We start from the raw sequence: 24,066 nt of genomic DNA, 5'->3' as shown, positions 1-24,066 counted from the left end.
GCAAACAAAAAAAATAGCTAATGCTTGGAATAACTTCATGCAAAGAGAGCTCAGCGAGAGCTCATATTTTAAATTAGGTCAGCCAGCGTTTGCAGGCCTCGCTTAGCGGGAACACATGGCCACACATTTCTCCTTAGACAGGAGAAGACGGAAGTTGCCTGCTGCAAACAGGAGCGTGTGCCACGACTGCTCTCTCTCCTCTGTGCAAGTTAGTCCTAATGCTGAGCGAGGTGTGTGCCTGAAAGGAATCTGAAAACATCTGTGCTCCCCCCGGGCTAGCCTTGGTGCCTTAATGTTGAGCGATTTAACTCGTTTGAAGCAATGTAATGCGTTAAAAAAAAAAAACAAAAAACAAAAAACCCTGAGAATAACTTCGCAAATTGGCTAGTAGGTGCTCTTCTGCATTGGGGATGTCAATATCAACATCAGAATTTCCCCTCTCATCAGAGAAAGCAGAAGCAGCTGAGAGTAGCAACCAATTCAGTATTGGGGTCTTGTCATCGATGGACTGGGTAGTCATCACCTATGACTCCAAGGGAGCCATCGCCCTCCAGAACAGTTTCTCACCAATCACTGCCAAGTCCTTCGATTGCTTCAGACGTACCCATAGGTAATACATCCAAGCGGAGAGTGGAACCAGATGGTCAAGGAGCGAAGGTGGCATGCCCCCCCCCCCCCACAAGGCAGACTCCATCCCTGTGTTAGGGACCTGGAAAATGCAAGAGATTGCCTCCAGCAGCAGCTGCTGGCTTCCTGTTGATCAGCATGGAGAGGCTCTCATTCAGACCGGGAGGTTGGCCTTGAGAAACCAAGGAATGTGGCTCTCTGCTGACTTGTGTGTGTGTGTGTGTGTGTGTGTGTGTTTCTCTGAGACTGCCCTGACCTTGCAGGCTGATGAGCTGGGTGCACAGAATTTCCTCCTTCTTTTTCTGTGTTCTCATTTTAATAACCTGCTATACACAATCAGAGAGGAAGAGTAACTCACAGTAAAGGGAGCCCCAAACCAGAAGCTGTTCATCAATATTTTTATGCTAACGGCACCTTAATTTTTAGCAATTTTAATTGAACTCAGATTTTTCTGTCGTACTGCTTCTTAAAATCATAATCATAATCGCTGATAGTCTAGTTCAAAGGTCTTTTGCAGAAGATCTGGTTTTCAAACTTAACCTAGACCAATGAGTACCTACCGATGGAAACGGACTAAATGTTTTTTGGATTGTTCATTGTGTGAATAATTTTGGCCACATTTCATACATCTTTTGACTTTAAACTTCCTCTGGAGATAGTTTCTTTAAAAACAAGTGGAATAAATCCCATGCACTTCTCAAAAAAAAAATCTCCTTGAGGTTATTCATGAGAATAGGAAAGTATTGTATGAGGCCAGATGAACAGATGTGTTATTTGCCACTAGAGAACTGAACTCCGAATTCCTTTGTTTCGCTACTGCTCACCATTTGTAATGCTAGGAGATGACTTTGGCATTAAATCATTTATTTGGGGGTTTTTCCAGTGTTATTTCCTTCTCCTTTGATGCCTTCCCTTCCCTCTTATAAAAAGTCCTCTCTATTTTTTTTCCTTTCTGTGCTTTGTCAGACCCCCTTTTATAGGCCTTAAAATGCACAAATCAGCTGTAGAAGCAAGGGCTTTTTTGCCATTTGGGTGGTTCTCTTCATGGAACTTAATTTATGCAGTCTCTTCATTTATTTGTTTACAAATACTTCCTGAGCACCTTCCGCATACCAGTCTGACCCATGTTGAAGTTCACCCAGAAAGGGGAGGGGAGAGCAAGCGTCAGGAGCCCTGTGGCATTGCCTAATCTGATCCGGCCACAGTATGATTTACATACACACACAGAGATTTACACTGCACCTTTCTTCCCTTCTGTCAAGCCCAAATGATCTGCCGTGTCGTGTTTACAAAAACGTATCGATGCAAACTTCCCTGGTCGTCTCCAATGCAGCCTAACCTCAGCAGGAAAAGGCTTCTGATGTAGACTGTCTATGGTGGTGTGTCACGGATATTTCGACCAGCTCTGTCTGTGCATCGTTGGTGTACGGACCAAACCAGCCATGCGGAGAACTTTAATTGTACGTGCTTCTAGAATCCATGGCTCTCATCATTTTAGGAAGCTTAGTTCTCTGTGATCATCCCCTCCATTCTGTCACTTTAATCTGAGGAACCTGCAGATCCACAGCCCCCACACCCTTCAGTCGCTGGGGCTGTGTCCACTGACCCCCTACCCCCATCCCCAGCGAGATCTCACCTCTGGTTCGCGGTTGCAGTTACAAGTGTTGTAATTGAATGCATGCCACGTCAATGCTTTAGGTTTTTTTCAAAGTGTATTTGGATTATATGACTGTATACAGTTAAACGCTCTTAAATCTAGGAACAGGAATAGACATCAGATAATAAATTAGGACCTTCTGTCATCTTTACTAGGCGAAAGAATGAAAAAAATGTTATTGAAAATCAAAAATGACAACTAAGTGAGCGAGGTTACCACGCCTTCCATTTCACTGCCCTCCCAGACTATGTAAGTCTCTCTTTCTACCAGCATGTTGCTGAAACCTTCCCGTCCCCACTGACTTTCTCTGACCACAACTAAACTACTAGATTTTTTTTTTGTAATTTCTAACTGATTTCCCACCGTGGGAAAACAATTGACAGTCTAACATGACTTCTTAGCCTCTGAGGCCCTAACTTTTAATAACCTTTATTACCTTTAATTGCCATCATTTTATTTCCACTGGTAGGGCTGGTAATTTTAAGATGTTCCAATATATTTTTAATACCTACCTGTCTTGCTTTCAGTTTGTAACACTTATTAAAAAGAATTAGAAGTGCTGAAATCATGAAGCATGCCATGTGTTGAATTGAAAGTAAAGGTTTTGAAATGTGTTGTGTTTTTTTTTTTTAGTGTGTGAAGCGGTATCTGATAAATCACTGTCTGAAAGAGTAAAGCCGTATTTTATTATTCCACTGCACAAATAACACTCCATCTTTGCCACCTAGCACGCTGATGTGATGTTGGTAGCTGGGATTAAAGCTACATAATTAACGCACCTTCACTGGTCATCCGCACATCATGTTTTTGATGAAAGGTCAGACTGATCCGGTATTCATGTGGTCAGTGTCAGCGGTGGTAAGACAGTCAGATGCTCAATTCTAGCCTCCATCCTTGCTGTAGAAATAAATTTTTTTATAATCCAAAGAAAGAGGGAAGTGTATACATTTGATTCCACCTAATAAAGAATACTCATTGGAAATGCCCCCAGGTGTTCTTTCAATATTCCGTGTGTTAAACTATTGTACTGGAAAAACGCAATTTTGTTTAATATGCGTTAACTTAAAAGCTTTCATTTTTCTTTTTACTGACCATTGAATACAGGAGCTTATCTTGCTCATTTTTAAAGAAGAAAAAAAGTGAATCACACATAATTTAGGGATTTCATCTTTATCCTTTTGTCCGGTGGATGATTTGCCTAAGTATCTAGTGGAGCACAGTAATAGAGAACTCCTGCCAGCAAAGTGCTTGATTATTATTGAATCTAGAGTCTCGTGTCCAAAATATCCACTTCTCCCATCAAAGCATTCCACGCATGCCTCACTAAAAATCCCTTCTACCAATGGGAAATGTTGTTTTCTCCATGCCCATCTTTGGGCATTAGGCATTAGGTTTTGTTAGACTTTGGGGGCTTTTTGTTCAGTTGCATTTTACTTTTTCATCCCTAAAGTACGTAAGCTTTAAATACATGTGGTTTCACACTTAAAATCTGTCTTCAAAACAGAATTAAAATAATGGTTGCACTAAGTAACTATTATCTCTATACCAGATATAATTAGTTAATGAAGAGAATTATGTGTGGAGTAGTTTTGTGGCTTTGCCACCATCTTAGGGACGTTTAAATTCCAGCAGACAGTCTGTTACTGATATTTTCTGTGGCCTTTGAGGAAGCCAATTAAAGTTTTTGTATCTTGGTTTTTTAGAATGCGGGTAACTCATACTAAACATAATGAGAAGGCTGAGTTGAATGAAAAGTACTTTGAAAATGAAAAATTCCAAATATGAAAAGAGTCCTAAAAAAGAAAAGAGAGTCTTAAATGGATATTTTCACGTGTCACAGCTTCCTGCTCCTTGAAATGTTGTGAACTAGAGTGCTGTTTTGGGGATGAAATTAATTAACGTACTTTGAGTGGGCGAGAGAAAACGTATTAAGGACTTGGTAATAAAATTATCACTAAGACACTGTATTCTCTTTATCCCATAATCACATATATACCATACTATAATCATACGTCAAATGCGACTATACTTAAAATCTGGGTTGCAAATTAGTTTTGATGTTTAAATGTCGCCTTGGCATCCAACTACTAAATCTTAACCGTTATAATGAATTGCTTCCCCGTAGGAACAAGTGTGATAGAAATCTGAACTGATTATAGCTATCAATGTCCTGTTGACTCTTGAGTCATTAATACAGTATGAAAGCTGTAAGCATAAAAATATTATTTTTTTGACAATATGCAGAAGCTTGTACACTTAAGGGAAAGTCGATGTCTCTTTTTGTGTAACTGCCTGATGAAAATTGACTTTACTAATTCTAAAGAGGGCGTAGTTCCCAGGGTATCATTCAGACTCTGCCTTCAGCATATAGGTTTAGCTATTAACGGTAGCAAATCTTGATACTTTGTGGTTACAGTTGGTATTTTAGGCAAAGATCAAGATCATCAACCCCTAAACCTGGTGATTACAAAGTAGGATCCACCGGGCCCAATGCTGTTTTCAGGCCAAAAGTGTGTTATGACTATAAAGTAATGAAATGGATTTCTATGAAGCACTAATAATTGGATTCTGAATCCAGTTGCAAAGTAAGATAACCAAACAGGATTTAAGCCAAAACCGTCTTATCAGAATGAGTATACACATGCATACAGACACATTCTCTTACAGAAGCTTTTAAAATTCAACAATCATTTTCCTTTGGGCGGTTTTGTGTTTGTTTAAAAGAAAACAAAACAAAAAACTCACTCAACAGAGTGGTTCAGAGCCTGGGCTCCGAAGTCAGACAGCCTGGGATTGATTCTTAGCTCGATAAAGAAACAAATAGTGTATCTGGTAATATAGATACATTTTTTTTAAGTTTGCTTATTTTGAGAGAGAGAGAATGCGAGCAGGGGAGGGGCAGACACCAAGGGAGATAGAGGAACTGAAGCAGCGAGTTGATTCGAGTTGCCAGTCTGGTGTCAGAAAGAATTTTGTTTCTTAAGCTGCTGGTGTAAACCCATTGGTCCTATGATGTGACCTTCAAAACGACATGTATGTAAGAAACTGATTTGCTGAAATGAATGCGAATTCCCTTGTGGTGATCATTTTATATTAACTTAGTATGCAATTGTGTATTCCTGACCTTAAGGGCTGTGACATTCAGTGAAAGTTTTGATCATCTCTTGGCTTCCTTCTAAATGAGGAGAGTTCTAGAGTTGAGATCTGTAATCATCTTTGCTACATCCTTTTTTTTTTTTTTTAAAGAAGGGCAAGAAATGCTTTTTGAAATCACTCTTTAATAAACCCAGGGCAAAAGGTGTGAGGACAAGATTGCTCCGCGAGAAATGTCAGGCCAGAAATTGTGCTTCGCGAAGGCTTCACAAATTCTCTTTGACCAAAGTCTTTTCGCCAGTCATTATCATTCACCGTGACCTTCAGAAAGCCACTCGACTTCCGATATTTGAATTATTTTTCATATGCGGTTATAGTCTTTGTATTCCTCGTGGGACTTTGTAGGAATTTAAAGAAAGCAAGCACCATAATCCTAGCCTGGCCTCTCGAGTTTCTCTAAGGCAAGTGCAAGTTGTGTGGCAGAAACAGTTCTAGTTTAGAAATGACGTCTTCTCTTTCTTAAAGTTTACATTGATATTTTTTTTCTTGTCCATGAAGCAAACATAGAATTGTCTTTCGTTCTATGAAACTGCGTTGCTTATTTGGGTACTAGAGGCTACCACTACGTGCTTTCTGAATGCACTGTGCAAGATGGTCTGGAAAACATTTGCTGCTTTTTATGTTTTATCCTCAGAGCCAAGGCAGAAGATGTGTGTTCAGCCTTGTTCTAGAATTTGGTATTGTACACCTCAGAATCCTAAAACCCCTGCTGAAATCCAGCCACAATTGACTAAGGAATCGGAGGCGACCACTAAAAATGCAAGAACTATCTTTGATTGTATGCTAGGGTTGCCGTTGTCGGTTGCACAGGTTATGAACTGAACTAGGGAGCTAAACTGAGGGTTTGGGTGGAGACCGAAATCCGGCCTTGGATCCACTTACCAAGCCATGTGCCCCTGAGTGGGACAGTCTCCACCTAGAGAAAGAGGTACCTTTCTCTAGTTCCTGCCAGCCCCATCACACTGAATTCTGTTGTCATTTCTCTCCGATCTGTTAAAGGCATCACATATCTTTTTAAAAATATCTACCCAGAATGCTTTCATTCATTGTGACTGTCACCTATTACATCAACCTTGACTTTCACAAAACCTTCATCAGCAAACTAGCTCAGTGTTATGAGGGTCAAAGAGTTTTCCAGTGTCTGTGAAGATTTCATCGCTGTCTTCAACGCCAGCTCTCTGGACCAAGTTTGAAATAAAATCTTAGAAACGTAAGTGACTGAGTGCTCCTAAGTACAAATCTGTTATTCTTTTCATAGCCTTCTTACATTCTCTCACTTTTTTGTGACCCAACGTGATTGAGGCTTCATGAATTCAAAATATATTTGGGGTCAGTCAAAGATTCATATTTGGAGTGAAGAGTCCTTGTAAGCATTGGCCTGTGCAGGATGCCTGAGCACAGGCATTCTGGGACCATCATCAAGCTGTCCAGGGAAGAATCTCCCAACAGACCATCTTTTCTACTGTCTGTGGAATAGAGCCTTAAATATGAAAGGAAGGGCGCCTGGGTGGCTCAGTCGGTTAAGCTTCTGACTTCAGCTCAGGTCGTGATCTCATGGTTTGTAGGTTTTGAGCCCCACGTCAAGCTCTGTGCTTACAGCTCAGAGCCTGGTGCCTGCTTTGGATTCTGTGTCACCCTCTCCCTGCTTCTCTCCTGCTTATGCTCTCTTTCTCTGTCCTCTCTCAAAAATAAACATTGTAAAAAATTTAAACATGAAAGGAAAAATGTGACATCGGTGCCCAGGAGAAACTACGACTGGGTGCTGCTTCAGCTGTGAAAACGGGTTCGGGATCAGTAAGAGAGCCCAGTGGGGCCGCCTGGGGGACTCTGTCGGTTGAATGTCTGACTCTTGGTTTTGGCTCAGGTCATGATCTCATGGTTTGTAGGATCGAGCCCCACATCTGCTGTCAGCGCAGAACCTGCTTGGGATTCTCTGTCCCCCTCTCTCTTTCTGCCCCTCCCAGTTTGTGTGTGTGCACATGGCACGCTCTCTCTCTCTCTCTCAAAATGAGTAAATAAATGTTAAAAACAAAAAGGCCCAATGAACAAGAAGAAAAAAAACTGCCTTCTGATGACTCTTTCTAAAGTACAGTTTTAGTAAAGATGGCGTAACCCAGCCTTTTATTCTCTCAAGAGAGATCTTTATGTTGGTGCCAGTTACTACAATATAATCCAGACCTAAGGATTCAAAAGGAAACCCTGAAAATGAATCCTGCCCTCATTCTACACCTAACTTCCCAAGGGCATTGCGTCCAGCAAGGTACGGTTACATGCCTGGCGATCACTTTGCAGAATCCATCTGGAGACGTCCTCTGTGAAATAAATAGATCCAGACTTTTTTGTTTTCCTTAAAATCGCAATTCGGACTTTTTACACATGTTCACATCTTGCTGGCCTCGGGCACTTCGAAGCAATTAAACTTCTATCACATCCCAATAATGGCTTCAACGGGCTTCATTTTATGATCTTATACCAGAAGCTGCGGTGCACCCTGAAGTTTCCAGAGTCATCTCTGAAAGCAGGGGTGTTGTGATCACTACTGGATGTTAACAAACAGGAAGTTGTTCTTTGTTGCCCAATACCCTCTTCCACCTTCTTCCACCTGAATATGCCTGCTTAGCTCAGTGTAGGCTTGACTATAAAGTATCTTTTCCATATTAATAGTGTCTTCACACTCAGAGAAGATCCCTGCTAGGAATGAATGAAGAAGGTCAATCTCAGCAAGAATAGGGGAAAGGGTTATGGGCCAGATGCTAGCTTTCCATCCATGCCCCCCATATAGCCTTTTCTCCACAAGATATTTTAATGAGCTTTGAAGAAGAGAGCCATTTTTTTACATAACTTATCAATAATTACTTTATTTTTTTAAATAGTTTATTGTCAGGGCGCCTGGGTGGCTTAGTCAGTAGAACGTCCGACTTCGGCTCAGGTCATGGTCTCATGCTCGTGGGTTCAAGCCCCACGTCAGGCTCTGTGCTGACAGCTCAGAGCCTGGAGCCTGCTTCCACTTCTGTGTCTCCTCTCTCTCTGCCCCTCCCTTCTTAAAAAAAAAAGTTTATTATCAAACTGGTTTCCATACAACACCCAGTGCTCTTCCCCACAAGTGCCCTCCTCCATAACCACCACCTCTTTCCCCCCTCCCCCTCCCCTTTCAACCCTCGGTTAGTTTTCAGTATTCAATAGTCTCTCAGGTTTTGTGTCCCAAGAAGAGAGCCATTTTTATGCAGCCAATTTGCAAAAGGCAGAGGGGAGAAAAATGTTCCAGGGTTCATTAATGGTATATAGATGGAAGTTTTTGAAATGGTTCCACTCCTTTTGCCACCGCGTTATTCTGAGGAAGATGAATGATGTGAGAAATTAGTTGAAGTAAAGACTGCGTGTCTTAGAGACAGCAGCAGTCGATGGATACATACGTGATCCGAAGGGATTCTGAACAGTTGGGATTGAGTCCTGTGACATTGGGCACGTTCTTTTCATGTTTATGGGCCTTATTTCTTCAGCTGTAAAATACGAATAATACTATTGTGCCAATAGGATTGTTATAAAGATTTCATTAGCTAATACATCGTAACATGTATATGCAAGATACTATTTTTACCTCCCGTATAAAATTTCTTCTGGGAATCTTATATTGGGAGGCATGCTTGATACATTTAATGCACTTCAACTGTAGAGACAGTATGATTAGATAAAATAGATGTAAATGCATTAAATAGATCCTTCAATGCATTTCCTATATCTTAGCATTTTAACTGAGTTTGATTTTGTATCTCACCTCAAACCCTGATTTTCTCCTAACAACGATTAGACTTTAACTTCTTGAGTAGTGTGCATCCAAAGAAGAAAATGTCTAGACCAAGCTGTGCTTGATCAGTGAAGGATAGATATAGGTTAATTAGGAGAACTTCTCTTCCTAAAATATTTTTAATGTTTATTTATTTGTTTTTGAGAGAGAGAGAGGGAGAGTGTGAGCAAGGGAGAGGCAGAGAGAGGAGAGAATTTCAAGCAGGCTCCGTGCCATCACTGGAGACCCTGATGCTGGGCTCAAACCCACTAACCGTGAGATCATGACCTGAGCCGATTAATCAAGAGTCCAGATGCTTAACCAACTGAGCCACCCAAGCATCCCTTCCTGAAATATCCTTATAAAGAAAGCAGAAATGTGTGTGTTACTCTATACAAAAAGATAATAGCATAATGTACTGTCTAGACAACTTTCATTTCTTATGTTACTGGCATGAGGAGAAAGGATTTAGGAATCTTGCCTCCAGAGACTCAGGCCCCATGTTGGAGATATTAGCCTAATTCGTTGGGCTTTATCAGTTGGGGTTCCAGGAAGCCTGTGTCTCACTCGCCTTCACCCACTTTGCCCATCCCTCTGCCCCCTCTTTCTTTAGTAGCCACCAGTTCTGATTCCACTTTTAGTTTGTTCATATATTTGGGTTTTTTTTAGATTCTACATATGAGTGAAACCATATCATATTTGTCTTTTTCGGTCTGAACTATTTCACTTAGCATAATACCTACTAAGTCCATCCATGTTGTTGCAAATGGCAAGATCTCACCTTTTTATGGCTACACGTGTAATATTCCTGTGTGTGTGTGTGTGTGTGTGTGTGTGTGTGCATGTGCGCATGCGTGCACCACATCTTCTTACCCATTCACCTATCAGTGGACCCTTGGGTTGCTCCCATATATTAGCTATTGTGAATAATGATGCAATAAACATAGGGGCACATATATATTTTCAAATTTGTGTTTTTTCTTTCTCTGGGTAAAGCCACACTAGTGGAATGAATGCATCAGGTGTTATTTCTATTTTTTCATTTTTTTTTGAGACCTCCATACTGTTTTCCACAGTGGCTGCACCAGTTTCCAGTTCAACCATTAGTGCACAGGAGTTCTTTTTTCCGCACATCCTCGTCAATGCATGCTATTTCTTGTCTTTTTTTTAATTAGCCATTCTGACAGGTGCAAAGTGATATCGCATTGTGGTGTTGTTTTGCATTTCCCTGATCATGAGTGATGTTAAGCATCTTCCCATGTGCCTACTGGCCATCTGGACATCTTCTTTGGAAAAATGTCTATTCACAACCTCTGTTCATTTTTAATCTGATTGAGTGTTTTTGGCTTTGCGTACGTTCTTGATATTGGAACTTCCTTTAAAACTACTAGTTTGTGAGACTGAACAAGGTGTGCCTTCCCATGTCCTCTGGGTGATTCTGATGCTCTTAACAAGTCTGGAAGCCACTGATCTGTGTCTTTCTCTGCCTGTAGTGAATTAACTTCTTTTATTTGCATGTAAGTGGTGCTAGTCAAGCACCATCCTTAGAAGAAATGAAAAGACAAAGTTTCAAGTCATTTCTTTTTCTGTAGTCTGGACAGGGAATTCCAAATTTGAAAGGTGCCCTCAAAACATCTGATCACTTTGAAAAAATTAATTAAAATCAAAATTTAAAAAAAAACCTCATCCCTTGTCAGTCACCTGGTCCTTTGCACCCCGTGCCACTCATTCTCCTTTCTGTCTGATGGACCACGACCCTCAGTTTTCAAACTCTGTATCCCCCTCTCTTGGAGGGAAAAAAGTTTCCATTATCCCTGTTGCCTCAGTTCGGTCCTCCCTTATACAACTGAAAATTGCCAGCAAGGCCAAATTAGCTGCTTCCGTTTCCTTGCTGTTCAGCCCCTCCGTAATTCTCCGCAATCTTGTTTCCGCTTACACCTTTGAAGTGAAATTACTCTGTGAGACTTTCAACCACCTCCTCCCTGCCAAATCAGAAGCCTCTTGTTTTTCTGTAAGATTTCATGCTTTTGATCTACCCAGTCCAGATCCATCTTTCCTTGCCTTTTGTGATGGAAAAATAGAGCCCACGTTCTCTGACACTAGTGATTCCTTTACCTCCCCGCCCTCCACCTTAGCCCATCCCTAAGATACACTTCTTAGAGAGTTCTGGGGGAGCGCTCGCTCTCTGCCCTCTATCCCCACCTCCGTCCTTACCGCCTGGCAATTCCTCCGCTTTCTTCCCTACATCTCTGCCTTTCTTACAAGTATCACCTCCTTATTAATGACTTTTCAGTTCTGTTTTCAACATCAACTTCATCTATTACCAATCTCGAGTCTACCCAGGGCTCCCCCTACCGGTCATTTCACACTCAAAACTCTCAGCACAGAATCTGTCCATCATATTTTACAAAACCTCTGTCATGGGGGGGGGGGGTAGCCTTCTCTAGATCCCCCTGTTCACTTCGGCTCTGCCCTCTCCTCTCCTCAGTCTCCCACGTTGTGTGAGTTGGGAAATTTCAGTGCCCCTGCCTCCTCTGACTTCTCATCTCGTTCACCCGTCCATAACCGGCTTTATGAACCCTCGTGCCCGCACGAGTGGAATAGCTCGTCACCTGCTTTCTCCCTTCTACCCTTTTATATCTCGTATACCAATGCCAGGTCACTCCTTCTAGACCATCAGTTAAATGATATCATTTCCTTGATCATTGGCCACTTGCTGCCTGAGGGTGAACTCCATCCGTGGGATTCCAGGCCCACACGGCTTTCTTGAGGAAGCCACCATTCCAAATATCCTGGTCTCATGACTTAGCCCCAACCAAGTATACCTCCAGGAATTCAAATCTTACTCAAGGATTTAAGAACTGTCTCAGGTCTTTATCTTCTAAGAGAATACACGGTCCTCGTTAACGGCCTGTGAAAATTTGCAGACATGTCCTTATTCTTGCCCCCTAAGCTTAAAAATTATTTGAGTTTTATGTAAATGAAAAGGAAAGTTCATGAGAAGCCTGAGATAGTACTTCAAACTTAGAAGCGTGAGTGTTAGCTTTCTTCCCAATGAGCTGGTGACATTCCCAGTTGCAAGGAATAATTTCTTTGTTGTCACCCTCCGCGCTTTGCGACTGTCACGTCAACTGTGAGTAACGGCTCCCTCTCCAGTGAGCCATCGATGAAATAACCGCGTCTTCACAACCGCTCTTACCCCCTACATGTGAAAACACACTCCCTGGAAATAAACATCAACCAGAATTTTCTGTTTGTTTCCTTTATGAGAATTTAAGAACAGGGCAAATGTAAAGGAAAATGAAATGAAGAGTTACCTAGAAACAATATGTAAATGATTCACAAATAAGAGTTTTGCTTGCTGGTTCGTCAAGATCTCCCTCCTGGTCATTGTTTGCTCAAGTCACATCCCCAGATCTAGGCTGGAGAGCTGGTACGTGGTCCTTCTCCTCTTCGGTCAGCTTTTATCCAAAGACCCTGGTCGTGCAACTTTGATCTTGTTTTCATCTCTGTCCAAACAATCCTTTGCTTCCCTAAAGACAAGTGCACTTGTGATCTGCATAGACCCAGGGATAGCTCTCCCCAGGCTGATCAACTGTTTTCCTACCTCCATTCAAGAAATATGAATCAATTACCTTAGGCAAATTACTTGCTTATTATAACCATGTTGGGAGCATATAAAAAAGGAAGGGCCCGAGAAGAGAAAATCATGACATTTTTTTTTCTTTTTGTAAAATAGAAGCCTTTAAGAGTAGTCTGGCATATCTCCTTATCTTAACTCTGTTTAAAAAAAAAACTAATAAGTACATATTTGTACCTATGCATACATAATGATTGTGGTTATAACAGCCATATGTAATGAAGTTCATTGTTCATGGCAGTGTTTTCCTGAACTCTTCTTGCTCCGTCTCTGTAAAGATGTGCCTGTCAAGCACCCAGCGGCTGCTGACCAAACCCATCCCAAAGGGGACTTTGCTTTGCAGGATCCAAAAATCGGGCGGGAGCAGCTAGAGGAGCTGGAGATGTTAGGAAGAGCAAGGGAAAAATGAAAACAACCCATGCAGAATAAGGCAGGCGTTGGCTCCATTTTCCTGCCCCCAGGGGACTCTGCATTTTGCCCCAGGCGGCAGAAGAAAGCCCTGTAACTAACTTGTTCTGATTTTCTAAGAAGCTGATGTACCTTTCACTCGGAAATCTAAAAGGGTACCTACCTAACCAAGGGATTGATGTCAGAGAAGGGGATTAAGGGAAGGGAAGAGACGGGTAATTCTGGGAGCACCCTCCTTCCCGCTGGCAGAGAGATCTCGGTGTAGAGATGCTGACGCAGGACTGGGAACCATTACCTTCCACTGTTTCATCCTTATGAATCTTACATTTTGTTTTCCTACTTAACTATTTATTTTTACTGGAAAAGGGCAGTAAACGGTGACCTAAGGAAAGTGTCCCAGGCCCTCTCCCGTTTCACCCCCTCCTTCTCTTCCACACATTTGGCTTTGTTTGATTAATGGTGGAGGTGGCGCTGGGGCAGGAGGAGGCACAGGGTCCCTGGTGGGAGCATCTATTTCAGAGCAGGTGGTTCAGGGCTTTGAGGATCAAAGAACCCAAAGGTGCCAGGCCTTCAACAGCTGCAGGACCTCTTTGATCTTGGGTTGGAGTCTCTCCCAACCCAGATCAAGCACCCCCCCCCCCCCCCCCCCCCCCCCCCCCCCCCCCCCCCCCCCCCCGGAAACGGCACACTCCAAGGCACAATCCAAATACCACTTTGCCCTCTCGGGTCTTCTTACCTGACTCCAAATTTCAGCTCCGGTTTTGTGAGCACTTGCTATGCACCAAGTTCTATTCGGTCGCTTCATATCCATTGTCTTTTTTGCAGATTTCTTCCTATTTTCAAGTCCTTTTAACACAGTGAATGCTTTTCATTGTTTCCTGGTGAAATCATGAAGTTATTCTTATCTCACGCCTGCCTAAAAACACATATCATTTCCTGTTTCCTTTGGACCCTCACGGAGGTGACTGTATAGTAGGTGCTTCACAACCCCATGCGTGATAAAATAGCCAACTGGATAAATTATTTGCATGTATTGAAACTGACCCTTTCTGATAATCAAATAATGGAATCTAATTTATCAACCTTGTATCGTAAATTGGTGATTGTGTGCATGGTAACAAATACAAATGTAAGTCCAAGATGCCTATACACCCCCTAGTTAATTGATTATTGGCATTAAAACTTGTGACAGCTCAAAAACTTAGAAAACAAAAAAAACCAACCAAGTCCTTTATTATGTAGGGAGTGCTTTACTCTTAGTCCTTTGAGAATCATCATGAACTGGGGCCCCTGGGGCTCAGTTAAGTGTCTGACTTCGGCTCAGGTTACGCTCTCACAGTTTGTGGGTTCAAGCCCCACCTCGGGCTCTGTGCTGACAGCTGGGAGCCTGGAGCCTGCTTTGAATTCTGTCTCCCTCTCTCTCTCTGCCCCACCCCTGCTCATGCTCTGTCTCTCTCTGCCTCTCAAAAATGAGTAAACGTTACAAAATATTTTTAAAAGAAGAATCATCATGAACTTCCAATCAGTGTGATATCACACACACACAAAAACAGTTTAAAATAGCTGGCCCCAGAGCACCTGGGTGACTCAGCGCATGATCTCATGGTTCATGAGTTCAAGTTCTGCATCAGGCTCTTTGCTGTCAGCACAGACCCCACTTCGAATCCTCTGTCCCATTCTCCCTCTGCTCCTCCCGGACAGGCATGGGCACAGGCTGGCTCTCGCCCTCTCCCTCCCTTTCTCCCTCCCTCTGTCTCTCTCTCTCTCTCAAAAATAAATACTTAAAAATAAATAAAATAAAATAAGATAGCTCCAGCAAGGATACTGTGCTAAAGGAGATCAAAGTATACCACATTTCCCTGCTTATAGCTTCCTATGCTCAGGAACTTCTAAATTTTTTTTTTTTTTCCCCCTGCTGAGCTCTCTAGCTTTTCTCGAGAATTGAGTTGGTAAGCGCTCCTAGCTAGAATGTTGCTTAAGTTAACTGTATCTGCTTCCCAGCTATGCAGTCATTGACTTACACGCTAAACAGTTAGCCTCCCTCAGCACTTCTGGTCTCATCGGAAAGTGGAAATACACCTGCGGAAAACCATTATCTCTTTCCCTGGTCCAAGCAGGGAAGCCTTCCGATGACTCGGAATAAAAACTAGTGATACTCCTGGCACAAGACGGTTCCTGTTTTCTCAGCTTATCTGCGTAAACAGGCATGCAACCACATGAGGCCGATAGAGTTATTCAAGTATTTCGGCTTCCCTTTCGTAAGCTTGCCAGCGTCGTTCTACTTTTTTGAAATCTACCTCAGTCACTGTGCCTCCAGATCTTTAATTACTCTGTAAACATGTTTTGTTCCCTTGATGCCTTTCTAAATATTGATTGTTGAACCTTAATTAACATTCAGACTATGAATCGAATGCTTGCTGCCCACACTCATAGAAATGAAAATTTTTCGTTCGAATTTCTAAGATTCCTCCTCATGCCATTTGAGTATCTAACTTCAGAGACTCCTGCCTTTTGCACAGGGCTTACACAGAGAGAGTTCTACTTGACCATCATAAAGTGATTTTTAGGCTCAGGTCTTGCTCTCAGCTTCACATGAGAAGTGTGCATAAATAAAACTAAGTAAGGTAGGGTTGGCCATAGCACAATTCGCTGTTTGCATTGGATGTGTGCTATAATCATAATTTTGTAAAGCGAATGTTGGCTCTATACTTGAATAAATTGGGGATGTTGAAGACTTCACAGAAATCTAATAAAAAGAACCAGGGGCGCCTGGGAGGCTCAGCTGGTTAGGCGGCTGACTTCAGCTCAGGTCATGATCTCATAGTTAGTGGGTTTGAGCACCATGTCAGGCTTCAGATTCTGTGTCTTCCTCTCTCTCTCTGACCCTCCCCTGCTCACACTCTATGTGTGTCTCTCTCAAAAATAAATACCATTTTAAAATTTTTTTCTTAAAAGAACAGACTTCTTGATTCCTCTTAACCTTCTCACGTAAACACTTGGTGCCATTTGATGACCCTTCTCTTGATTCCTCTTAACCTTCTCACGTAAACACTTGGTGCTCTGTAGCTACTGGAGAGTATTCCTACTTGCTGTAATTCAGCATGGTAAGAGTGTGGTGGGCAAGATTATTTGACCCAGTCACCAAAAAGAAAGACCCATTGCTGAATTTATTTTAGAAGACAAAAACTTTGTATTTTATTTTTTTAAAAATGTGTCAATTATGATTATATCTTTAAAAGAAGATTAATGCTTCCAAACCAGTTGACAGCTATTTCCCTGGTGGACATTCTTGTTTCAAAAGAGTTTATGTGCCTGACACATTCATTGTGTCATTATTTTCTCATTAGCGTTTACCAACAACCAAACTCATAACTGCCAATCAGAATACATGGAGTTGATATATTGCCACAGCACCACCACCTCCATAAAAAGATACAAATGTATTTTCTTTTTTTCGTAGGCTACGTATCGTGGACAAATACACAATTTCCGGTATCTTAAAATAGTAAAAATCTCCATTACTGAATTAATGATCTTTGCCGATCTAATGTAATTTCCTCACTTATTAACATTATATTAATACAAATACACCTCAATCGACAATGTTTTTCCCATTGAACTGCGAGTTGGGAGGAACTAGCCAGCCTCCTTTCTGAACATCTACCTTGAGTATTGCATGAATGCACAGCGTCTCTGGAGAGTAGGAACTGACTCAGAAAAAGGAGACAAATTTATGACCTTCATAAAGACTCAAGGTGCTTTTCTACTCAAGTGGCTGTGTCACAAGCATGATGTGTTTGTTGTATCCGATGACTCTAAGTGTTAACTGATGTCCTAATGGTTGTTAGGCTGAGGGTTATTGGGATGGGGGCAGGGCACCTGAGCTGGAGTCCAGGAAGCCCTAGTCTTGCCCTCCCTGAGGTCCCACCCACCCCCTTCTCCTGTCTCCACCTACTAATCAAATCTTTCATCTTATTTCCCTAAACAGAGATAAAATGATAAGTTGTGCTGGTTGAAAACCAACTGACACGCATGTAGGGATATTTGGGTACCATACAGAGTTAGAGAGCTTGGCATAGGAGAGCGTATACGGCAGTGATTTCATTCATCTAGGGAAATAAATACCTTAGAATGTTCATGGGGAGTCTGGGTGGGCTCAGTTGGTTGAGTGTCCACCTCTTGAATTCAGCTCAGGTCATGATGCCAGGGTCCTGGGGTCAGACCCTGCTCAGGCTCCATGCTGAACACAGAGCCCACTCTAGATTCATTCATTCATTTTTTTCTCTCTTTCTCCCTCCCCTTCCCCCTCTCCCTCCCCCTCCTTTACCCCCTCCTTCTCCCTCTCGAAAAAATAAAAAAAAGAACGTTAATGATGACAATACAGACCATTGCCCATATCGATGGTTAAGTGATCAGTGATAACCTGGGATTTACATGAACTTTAATAAAAAGATCTCTATGATTTGGTTTGCTTAAGCCCAAACTTGACATTTCTCCTATAACACGTGGATCACACTCTCTTTTTTTGTTTGTTTGTTTGTTTGTTTGTTTTTTACTCTGACTCTTTTTTAACTAAGGAGGTGAGGTCGCCTCGCATCATGTCGCATAACTAAAACTAAATATACAGAGTTGTTGAAACAGCCCTGTTAATACAGTTACCAATTCGTGACGAGGTTACTGATGAGGTATGCTTTCTCCATTCTTTTCTGGATATATTTACAAGTTTTTACAATGAACATGTATTTCTTTTCAGTCAAGGAAAATTTATAATAGAAGTCGCAAAAATTGATGTATAAGAATCCTACATATGTCCTTGCTATCCCTCATAGGTGTATTCAGTTTTATTCAGAATGTCCTCTCCGGCTGAGGACCTGATATTCTAATAATGAACCCTTACATTTGTGCAGGTCTTGACAAAGATTTTCTCACGCGGGCCACAGAACAAGGCTCCATCAACTTAGTGATGGCGACGGGCTAGACAATAATATCCCCAAACAAGGAAATTGTGGGTTAGACATTTTATCTTGTTTGCCAAGAATGATGTGATTAGCAAATAGCAAATATAGAGCAGTATTTCCGACTTTTCACACAATTTCCCCTTTTGATAGGCAATCATTTCTTTTTTTCCCACATGTGCAAAACTCCACTAAAAAACATGAATCGTACAAAGAAATCTAAGTCCTCATTCCTGCCGTCAAGCAGTTTAGAATGTAGTTGGGCAAAGGCATGTTCTGATGGACTTAATCAGTGATTCAGTTAATGGCACATAATTAAAAAGTGCAGTGTGAGTAATGTAATGGCTGGCACATAGAAGACACTCAAACGTTGGATGGATGCATGGACGTGTGGGCAGATGGCTGGATGGTTAGAGGATGGACTGACAAATTCATTAGAATTATAGGACTAGAAAAGAGAAAAGTGCAAGACGTATGGCTGAATTTCAGTAAATGTCTCCTGACTTCTATTGGTCAGAGGGTATTTCAAGAAGGAGAAGACAGATGAGCTAGGCCTTCCAGAACTCAGGGATAGAATGTGACTCTGAGGAGTGGAGGAGGCAGGGAACTCCAGGCCAGTGTCTTAGTGTGAGATCTTGTAGTCAGGCAGAAAGAGCAAGAGAGGAGTGGGAACTGTAAAGAAATGACCTTTCTGGGGTCCCCGGATGGCTCAGTTGGTTGAACGTCAGACTTCAGCTCAGGTCATGATCTCACAGTTCGTGGGTTCGAGCCCCACGTCAGGCTCGGTGTTGGCAGCTCAGAGCCTGGAGCCAGCTTCTAATTCTGTGTATCCCTTTCTTTCTGCCCCTCCCCTGCTCATGATCTGTCTCTCAAAAATAAACAAATGTTAAAAAAAAATTTAAAAAGGAATGACGCTTCTAAAGCAAAAATTTTGGAGAGAAGCTTGTTTTGCAAGTAGAATGGGACTATATCATAGAGCATCTTGAATTTCAAGCTGAAGTATTTAAATAATTGAGACGCATGGGCAACTCAATAGTGTTATAAGGAAAATGTTTGAGGCAACAAATCTGGTAGAAATAGGACTCTGTGTTCAACATAAAGGTATGAGACAGTTTAATACAGGGTGGAGATTTTCAACTATTCACTGGGGTTGTCAAGTCTTTTTTAAAAAGAACTACACATGTAGATATGACTGTATCATCACAATAATATCCCTATGTGTAATTTAAACTTCTGAGACAGTTATGTCAAATTCAGATTTAGATCGATAGGCATTCTTACCGAGAACTGAAAGATTATAACATTCAAAGCAGCTGGCATAAAAGTCTAGGGGCCTCCAAATACCGCATGCATAAAGTTTAATCAATTTTTCATATGGTAGAGGAAAGGTAATAATTTTTGTCTTCAGAAATATTCAGCCTCACTCCCAATATGTCAGAAAATTGGTATTTCTTGCATGTAAGTTGTTGGCCCAGGAGAGGTTGTATACATTATCACTTCTCTTTAAACCTATTAATTATCTTACAAAATTGATGATGTCAGCACTTGAAGTGGTTAACAGTAAAGTCTTGGAGCAAAACTACGTGGGTTAGTATCCAGCTGAACCGGGGCGCCTGGGTGGCTCAGTCGGTTGAGCCTCTGACTTCCGCTTGGGTCAGATCTCACATTCGTGGGTTCAAGCCCCGCATCAGGCTCTGTGCTAACAGCTAGCTCAGAGCCTGGAGCCTGCTTCCGGTTCTGTGTCTCCTCCTCTCTCTGCCCCTCCCCCTCTCATGCTCTGTCTCTCTCTGTATCAAAAATAAATAAAAAACATGAAAAATTAAAAAAAAAAAAAAAAGAATCCAGCTCAACCACTGAATTGCTCCTCAGTCAGGTTTCTCTCTGTTCCTCAGTTTTCTCATCCATGAATGGTGACCGTAAGAGCACAGACATCTTACGATTGCTGGATTGCCTGAAAAAGTACGGACTAGTGCCCGTGACCACGTAATAATTCATAAATGATAGTCACGTTACTTACTATAATACATAATCACTGAAGACTGTACATCCATTTTATTTTCTTGTTGTGTTTGTTCATCTGTTTTCTTTGGTTTTTAAGTCCTTGTGAGGAGCAAGGCTGGGACCCCATAGGTGTGTGGGTCCTCCGCTGAGTGAGCGCAGAGCTCGGCATATGTGGCGTCGGTGTAGCGTCACTTCCGCGAAGCTGACCAGCCTCTTGCTTTCCGTAGTGAGCCATCTCTATGGATTTGGACTGATGGATGCAGAAGCGATGGTGATGGAAGCGGAGAAGTGGACCACCGTTCCCCAGCAGCACGTGTGTGTGGAGAGCACGGACCGACAAATCAAGTAATGGTCGCTGCAGGCAGACAGCCGAACAGTGCCCGGAAAGAGGCCAGGCCAGCGCGCGTGCTCAGGGAGCCCTCTGTTGTGCATGGGAGCCAAACGCTGGTGTAGTTTTTTTACCCCCAATGTAATTACAAAAGTCTAATAGAATGTCTAGGATGCTAAACTCTTAAATCCACGCAGTAGAATCCGAGCATCCTCATGGGCATCTCTTAACAGGGGATTTGGAAAACCCTTACAGCTGGGCATCCTTCTGCAGGCTTCTACTAAGCTGATACTTCTGTTTAATGGTACAAGTATTCTCCATAAGTCAACGTGCTCCAAAAAAACGAGACTTTATATTCCGGACACGTAACTCCATAACATATAATTACAAAGCGTATTTTCAACATATTATATAAAAATAACAATATGTTGAAAATAAAACAGAAAATAGGAAGTAGAGGGCATAGATTTCCTGTGGCTCAGTGAGAGTCTCAGAGAGTGAAATTCAAGCTTTGACCATGAAGAAAGAGGAAAAGTCAGCCATACAAACGGCAGCAAAAAAAAAAAAAAAAAAAAAGTGCTTTAGGCAGAATCTCTGAGGTGGGAAACGAATCCCCCTACAACTTGCACTGGTATCCATGTGACTGGTGCCGAGGTTCAAGGGGGACAGTGGTACAGGAGAAAGCCAGAGAAGAAGACAGGAACATGGACGCAAAATGAAGAGTGTGTCCATGGGTTACAGAGCAAGGAAATGGTAGACTGGAGATTTGAACCAGGGTCATGGTAATCCTCAAGTTTCCCCTGGACCATAGTAACTTATATTGGCAGTCTGGAAAGTCTGTTCCTTAGATCAGCAACACCACTGCCACCTGGAAACTTGTGAGAAATGCAGGTTCTTGGAACCCACCTCAGACTTACTATTTCAGACATTTTGGGCTCAGGGGCTCAGCCACCTGTGTTTTGCAACAAGGGGATACCCTCAAGCTCCATAGCCACTCCTAGTGCAAAGATAAAAGAACCTGAATTCCTCCTGTCCTCTCACTTAACATCTTTCCCACTGACTAAGCAGTATTCATCCTTGAAGTCACCCAGGCTCATCGCACTGCATCACTTAGTATCCAGCGGCCAGCTGCTGGCGTTCCATCGTGCACTCTGTCCCAGCCTGCCAGGTCCACCCTGCCCCGCTCGGTAATCGGTCGTGTCCTCTGCTCACACCCTGTCTCTCTGTGTTGCAGGACGATTCGCCCCAACAGCGCAGTGCGCTCTATCTACAAGGCGTCGGGGTGCTCCGATAACCCCAACCACCACGTCAACTACCTGGAGCACGTGGTTGTGCGCATCACCATCACCCATCCAAGGAGGGGAGACCTGGCCATCTACCTGACCTCGCCCTCAGGAACCAGGTCGCAGCTTTTGGCCAACAGGTACTGGGATGGCGTCTGGGCACCCGTGCATAGAGGGGACACCAAGACGGAGCTGTCGTTTAAGGTCGAAAGCGTCAGCCGCTCCTTACTCACCACCGTAAACACTAAGGGGGCATTTAAATGTCAAGACGGGACAGTCATAGTTCTCACTGTCCATGTGTAAATGAGGGAGTGTGAAACTGCCTAGACTTGGAGGCATAGAACAGTGTAACATTTAATACTTGAGTGATATTGAAAGGACGCCACAGAAAAATTGAAGACCACCTGTTCTTTATCCTAACAAAGAAATGGGGTGCCTGGGTGGCTCGGTTGGTTGAGTGTCTGATTTTGACTTAGGTCCTGATCTTGGGGTTCATGGGTTTGAGCCCCATGTCAGGCTTAGTGCTAACAGCTCAGAGCCTGGAGCCTGCTTCAAATTCTGTGTCTCCCTCACTCTCTGTTTCTGTTTCTCTCTCTCTCTCTCTCTCTCTCAAAAATAAAATAAAAAGATTTTTTGAAAAATTAAACAAGAAAAAAATGCAGAGCACTACCTCCTTGGCCCTTTGAGATTCTCTCCCCTTCCTTTAAATGTTTGCTGGCATTTGTTGCAGATTAACTGGATTCTCCTGCCCAAGCATTTTCCCAGGTGAAAGGAAATTGTTTGTTTTAAAGCAGGTGTTGGCAAAAAATTTTTTCTGCAAAGAACCAGTTAGTAAGTGTGTTGAGCTTTGCAGGCCGTGTTTCTACTGCAGCTGTCCAACTCGGCCTTTGAGTGCAAAAGTCCCCATAGGCGATGAGACTGAGTGGGCGTGGCTGTTTTCCAATAAAACTTTATTTACAAAAACAGGCAGCAGGCTGTATCTGGCTTGAAGACTGACTGTAATTTGCTGGTCCTTGTTTTAAAGATTGGTCTGTTAGTCGTTATTGCTCAGGAGGGCGCTCAGTTTTTCTTCTTAGCCCCTTGCCTTTTCTCTGCTCCCTCCAAACACTTATCCAGCAGGTAATTGTGTTGCCAAGATCCTCCTGAAAGGCAAGACTATCCCAGCACAAGTTTTCTTTAGGCTTCTGAGCAGTTGGGAGCATGGGCAGCAGGTGTTCATCAACACAGGGAACCCGAATGGGGAATGATCAGTTTGTCTTATACACTTCATTCCCTCTATGGCTCTGAAATATAAACCACACCCGGGAGCCTGGGAGCTTCTTTGATTTGACTTTTGTTTCCTCCAAGAAGATCATTTAATGGGAGCAACAGTCTTATCATGAATGGCATATATAGTCCACATGAAGGTCAACCTTTTCTGTAGACATAGCCACATGCCAGGTGACTGGCGGTGGTGGACTTTGTCAGGCCTGACGACAGACCAGTGGAGTTGAGAGGCAGGGAGCCAACGCAAGCCTGCACAACCAAACGTGAGGCGAAGTGGGCGCCTCTCATCTTTCAAAATCCCCAACTTCATCTGTTCTCGGACTGTGGGGAAAAGAGAGCATTCCAGACAATAGCGACTTAGGAATACAGAACCTGAGACCTTGAACTACATGTTACTTCTGTACTTGGAAGACTTGTGTTCTTCTCTACAACCTAACATCCTCAAGGATGCCTGGGGGGCTCAGTTGGTTGAGCACCTGACTCGGTTTTCCACTCAGGTCACGATCCCACAGTTTGTCAGATCAAGCCCTGGGTTGGGCTCTGTGCTGACGGTGCGGAGCCTGCTTGGGAGTCTCTCCGTCTCTGTCCCTCCCCCACATGCTCTCTCTCTTAAAATAAATAAATAAACATTTTTTTTAAGTTAAAAAACCTAACATCCTCCAAGAGGGCCTGGGAAAACGTGGGCTTAGCGCTTTATGAAGCACAGCTTTGCCCGAAGAAGTGGGTGCAGGTGCAAAGAAGGGAAGGCTGCTTTGGCATCAGATTGCTGGACGTGCTCCCCGTGCTCCCTCCTCTGCAGGCAGGAGTCTGAGTGCTACCTGCACGGTGCTCCTCTCTGGCAGGCAAAGCCATAATTCCGTGATTAGGAGGTCACATCAGCTGTTGCTACAGCAGCTAGGCAGGACCTTTCTTTTCTTTTTTTTATGATTGTTTATTTTTGAGAGAGAGCGAGCATGTGTGCAAA

At 42.8% G+C, this 24,066-nt stretch overlaps 1 protein-coding gene and 1 long non-coding RNA gene across 4 annotated transcripts in view; one reads left to right on the top strand and one right to left on the bottom strand.

The window, feature by feature from the left end:
* Nucleotides 1–24,066, top strand: part of PCSK5 (proprotein convertase subtilisin/kexin type 5) — a 461,176-nt gene that overhangs the window by 243,274 nt on the left and 193,836 nt on the right. For all 3 annotated transcript variants that reach the window (XM_029920456.1, XM_029920455.1, XM_029920454.1), the window contains exons 11-12: nt 20,453–20,570; nt 21,788–21,976. In XM_029920456.1, the coding sequence (XP_029776316.1) occupies nt 20,453–20,570; nt 21,788–21,976 (307 nt within the window). The remainder of the gene's footprint in view (nt 1–20,452; nt 20,571–21,787; nt 21,977–24,066) is intronic.
* Nucleotides 12,484–20,327, bottom strand: LOC115276436. Its single transcript, XR_003901936.1, has 3 exons — nt 20,242–20,327; nt 14,006–14,147; nt 12,484–12,754 (listed from the first exon to the last, which is right to left on the bottom strand). It is a non-coding gene; the product is annotated as an uncharacterized LOC115276436 (long non-coding RNA).

This window comes from Suricata suricatta, chromosome 13 (genome assembly GCF_006229205.1).
Source record: "Suricata suricatta isolate VVHF042 chromosome 13, meerkat_22Aug2017_6uvM2_HiC, whole genome shotgun sequence".
NCBI lineage: Eukaryota > Metazoa > Chordata > Mammalia > Carnivora > Herpestidae > Suricata > Suricata suricatta.
The sequence above is the reverse complement of the archived record's forward strand: the minus strand, read 5'-3'. Positions and strand labels throughout refer to the sequence as shown.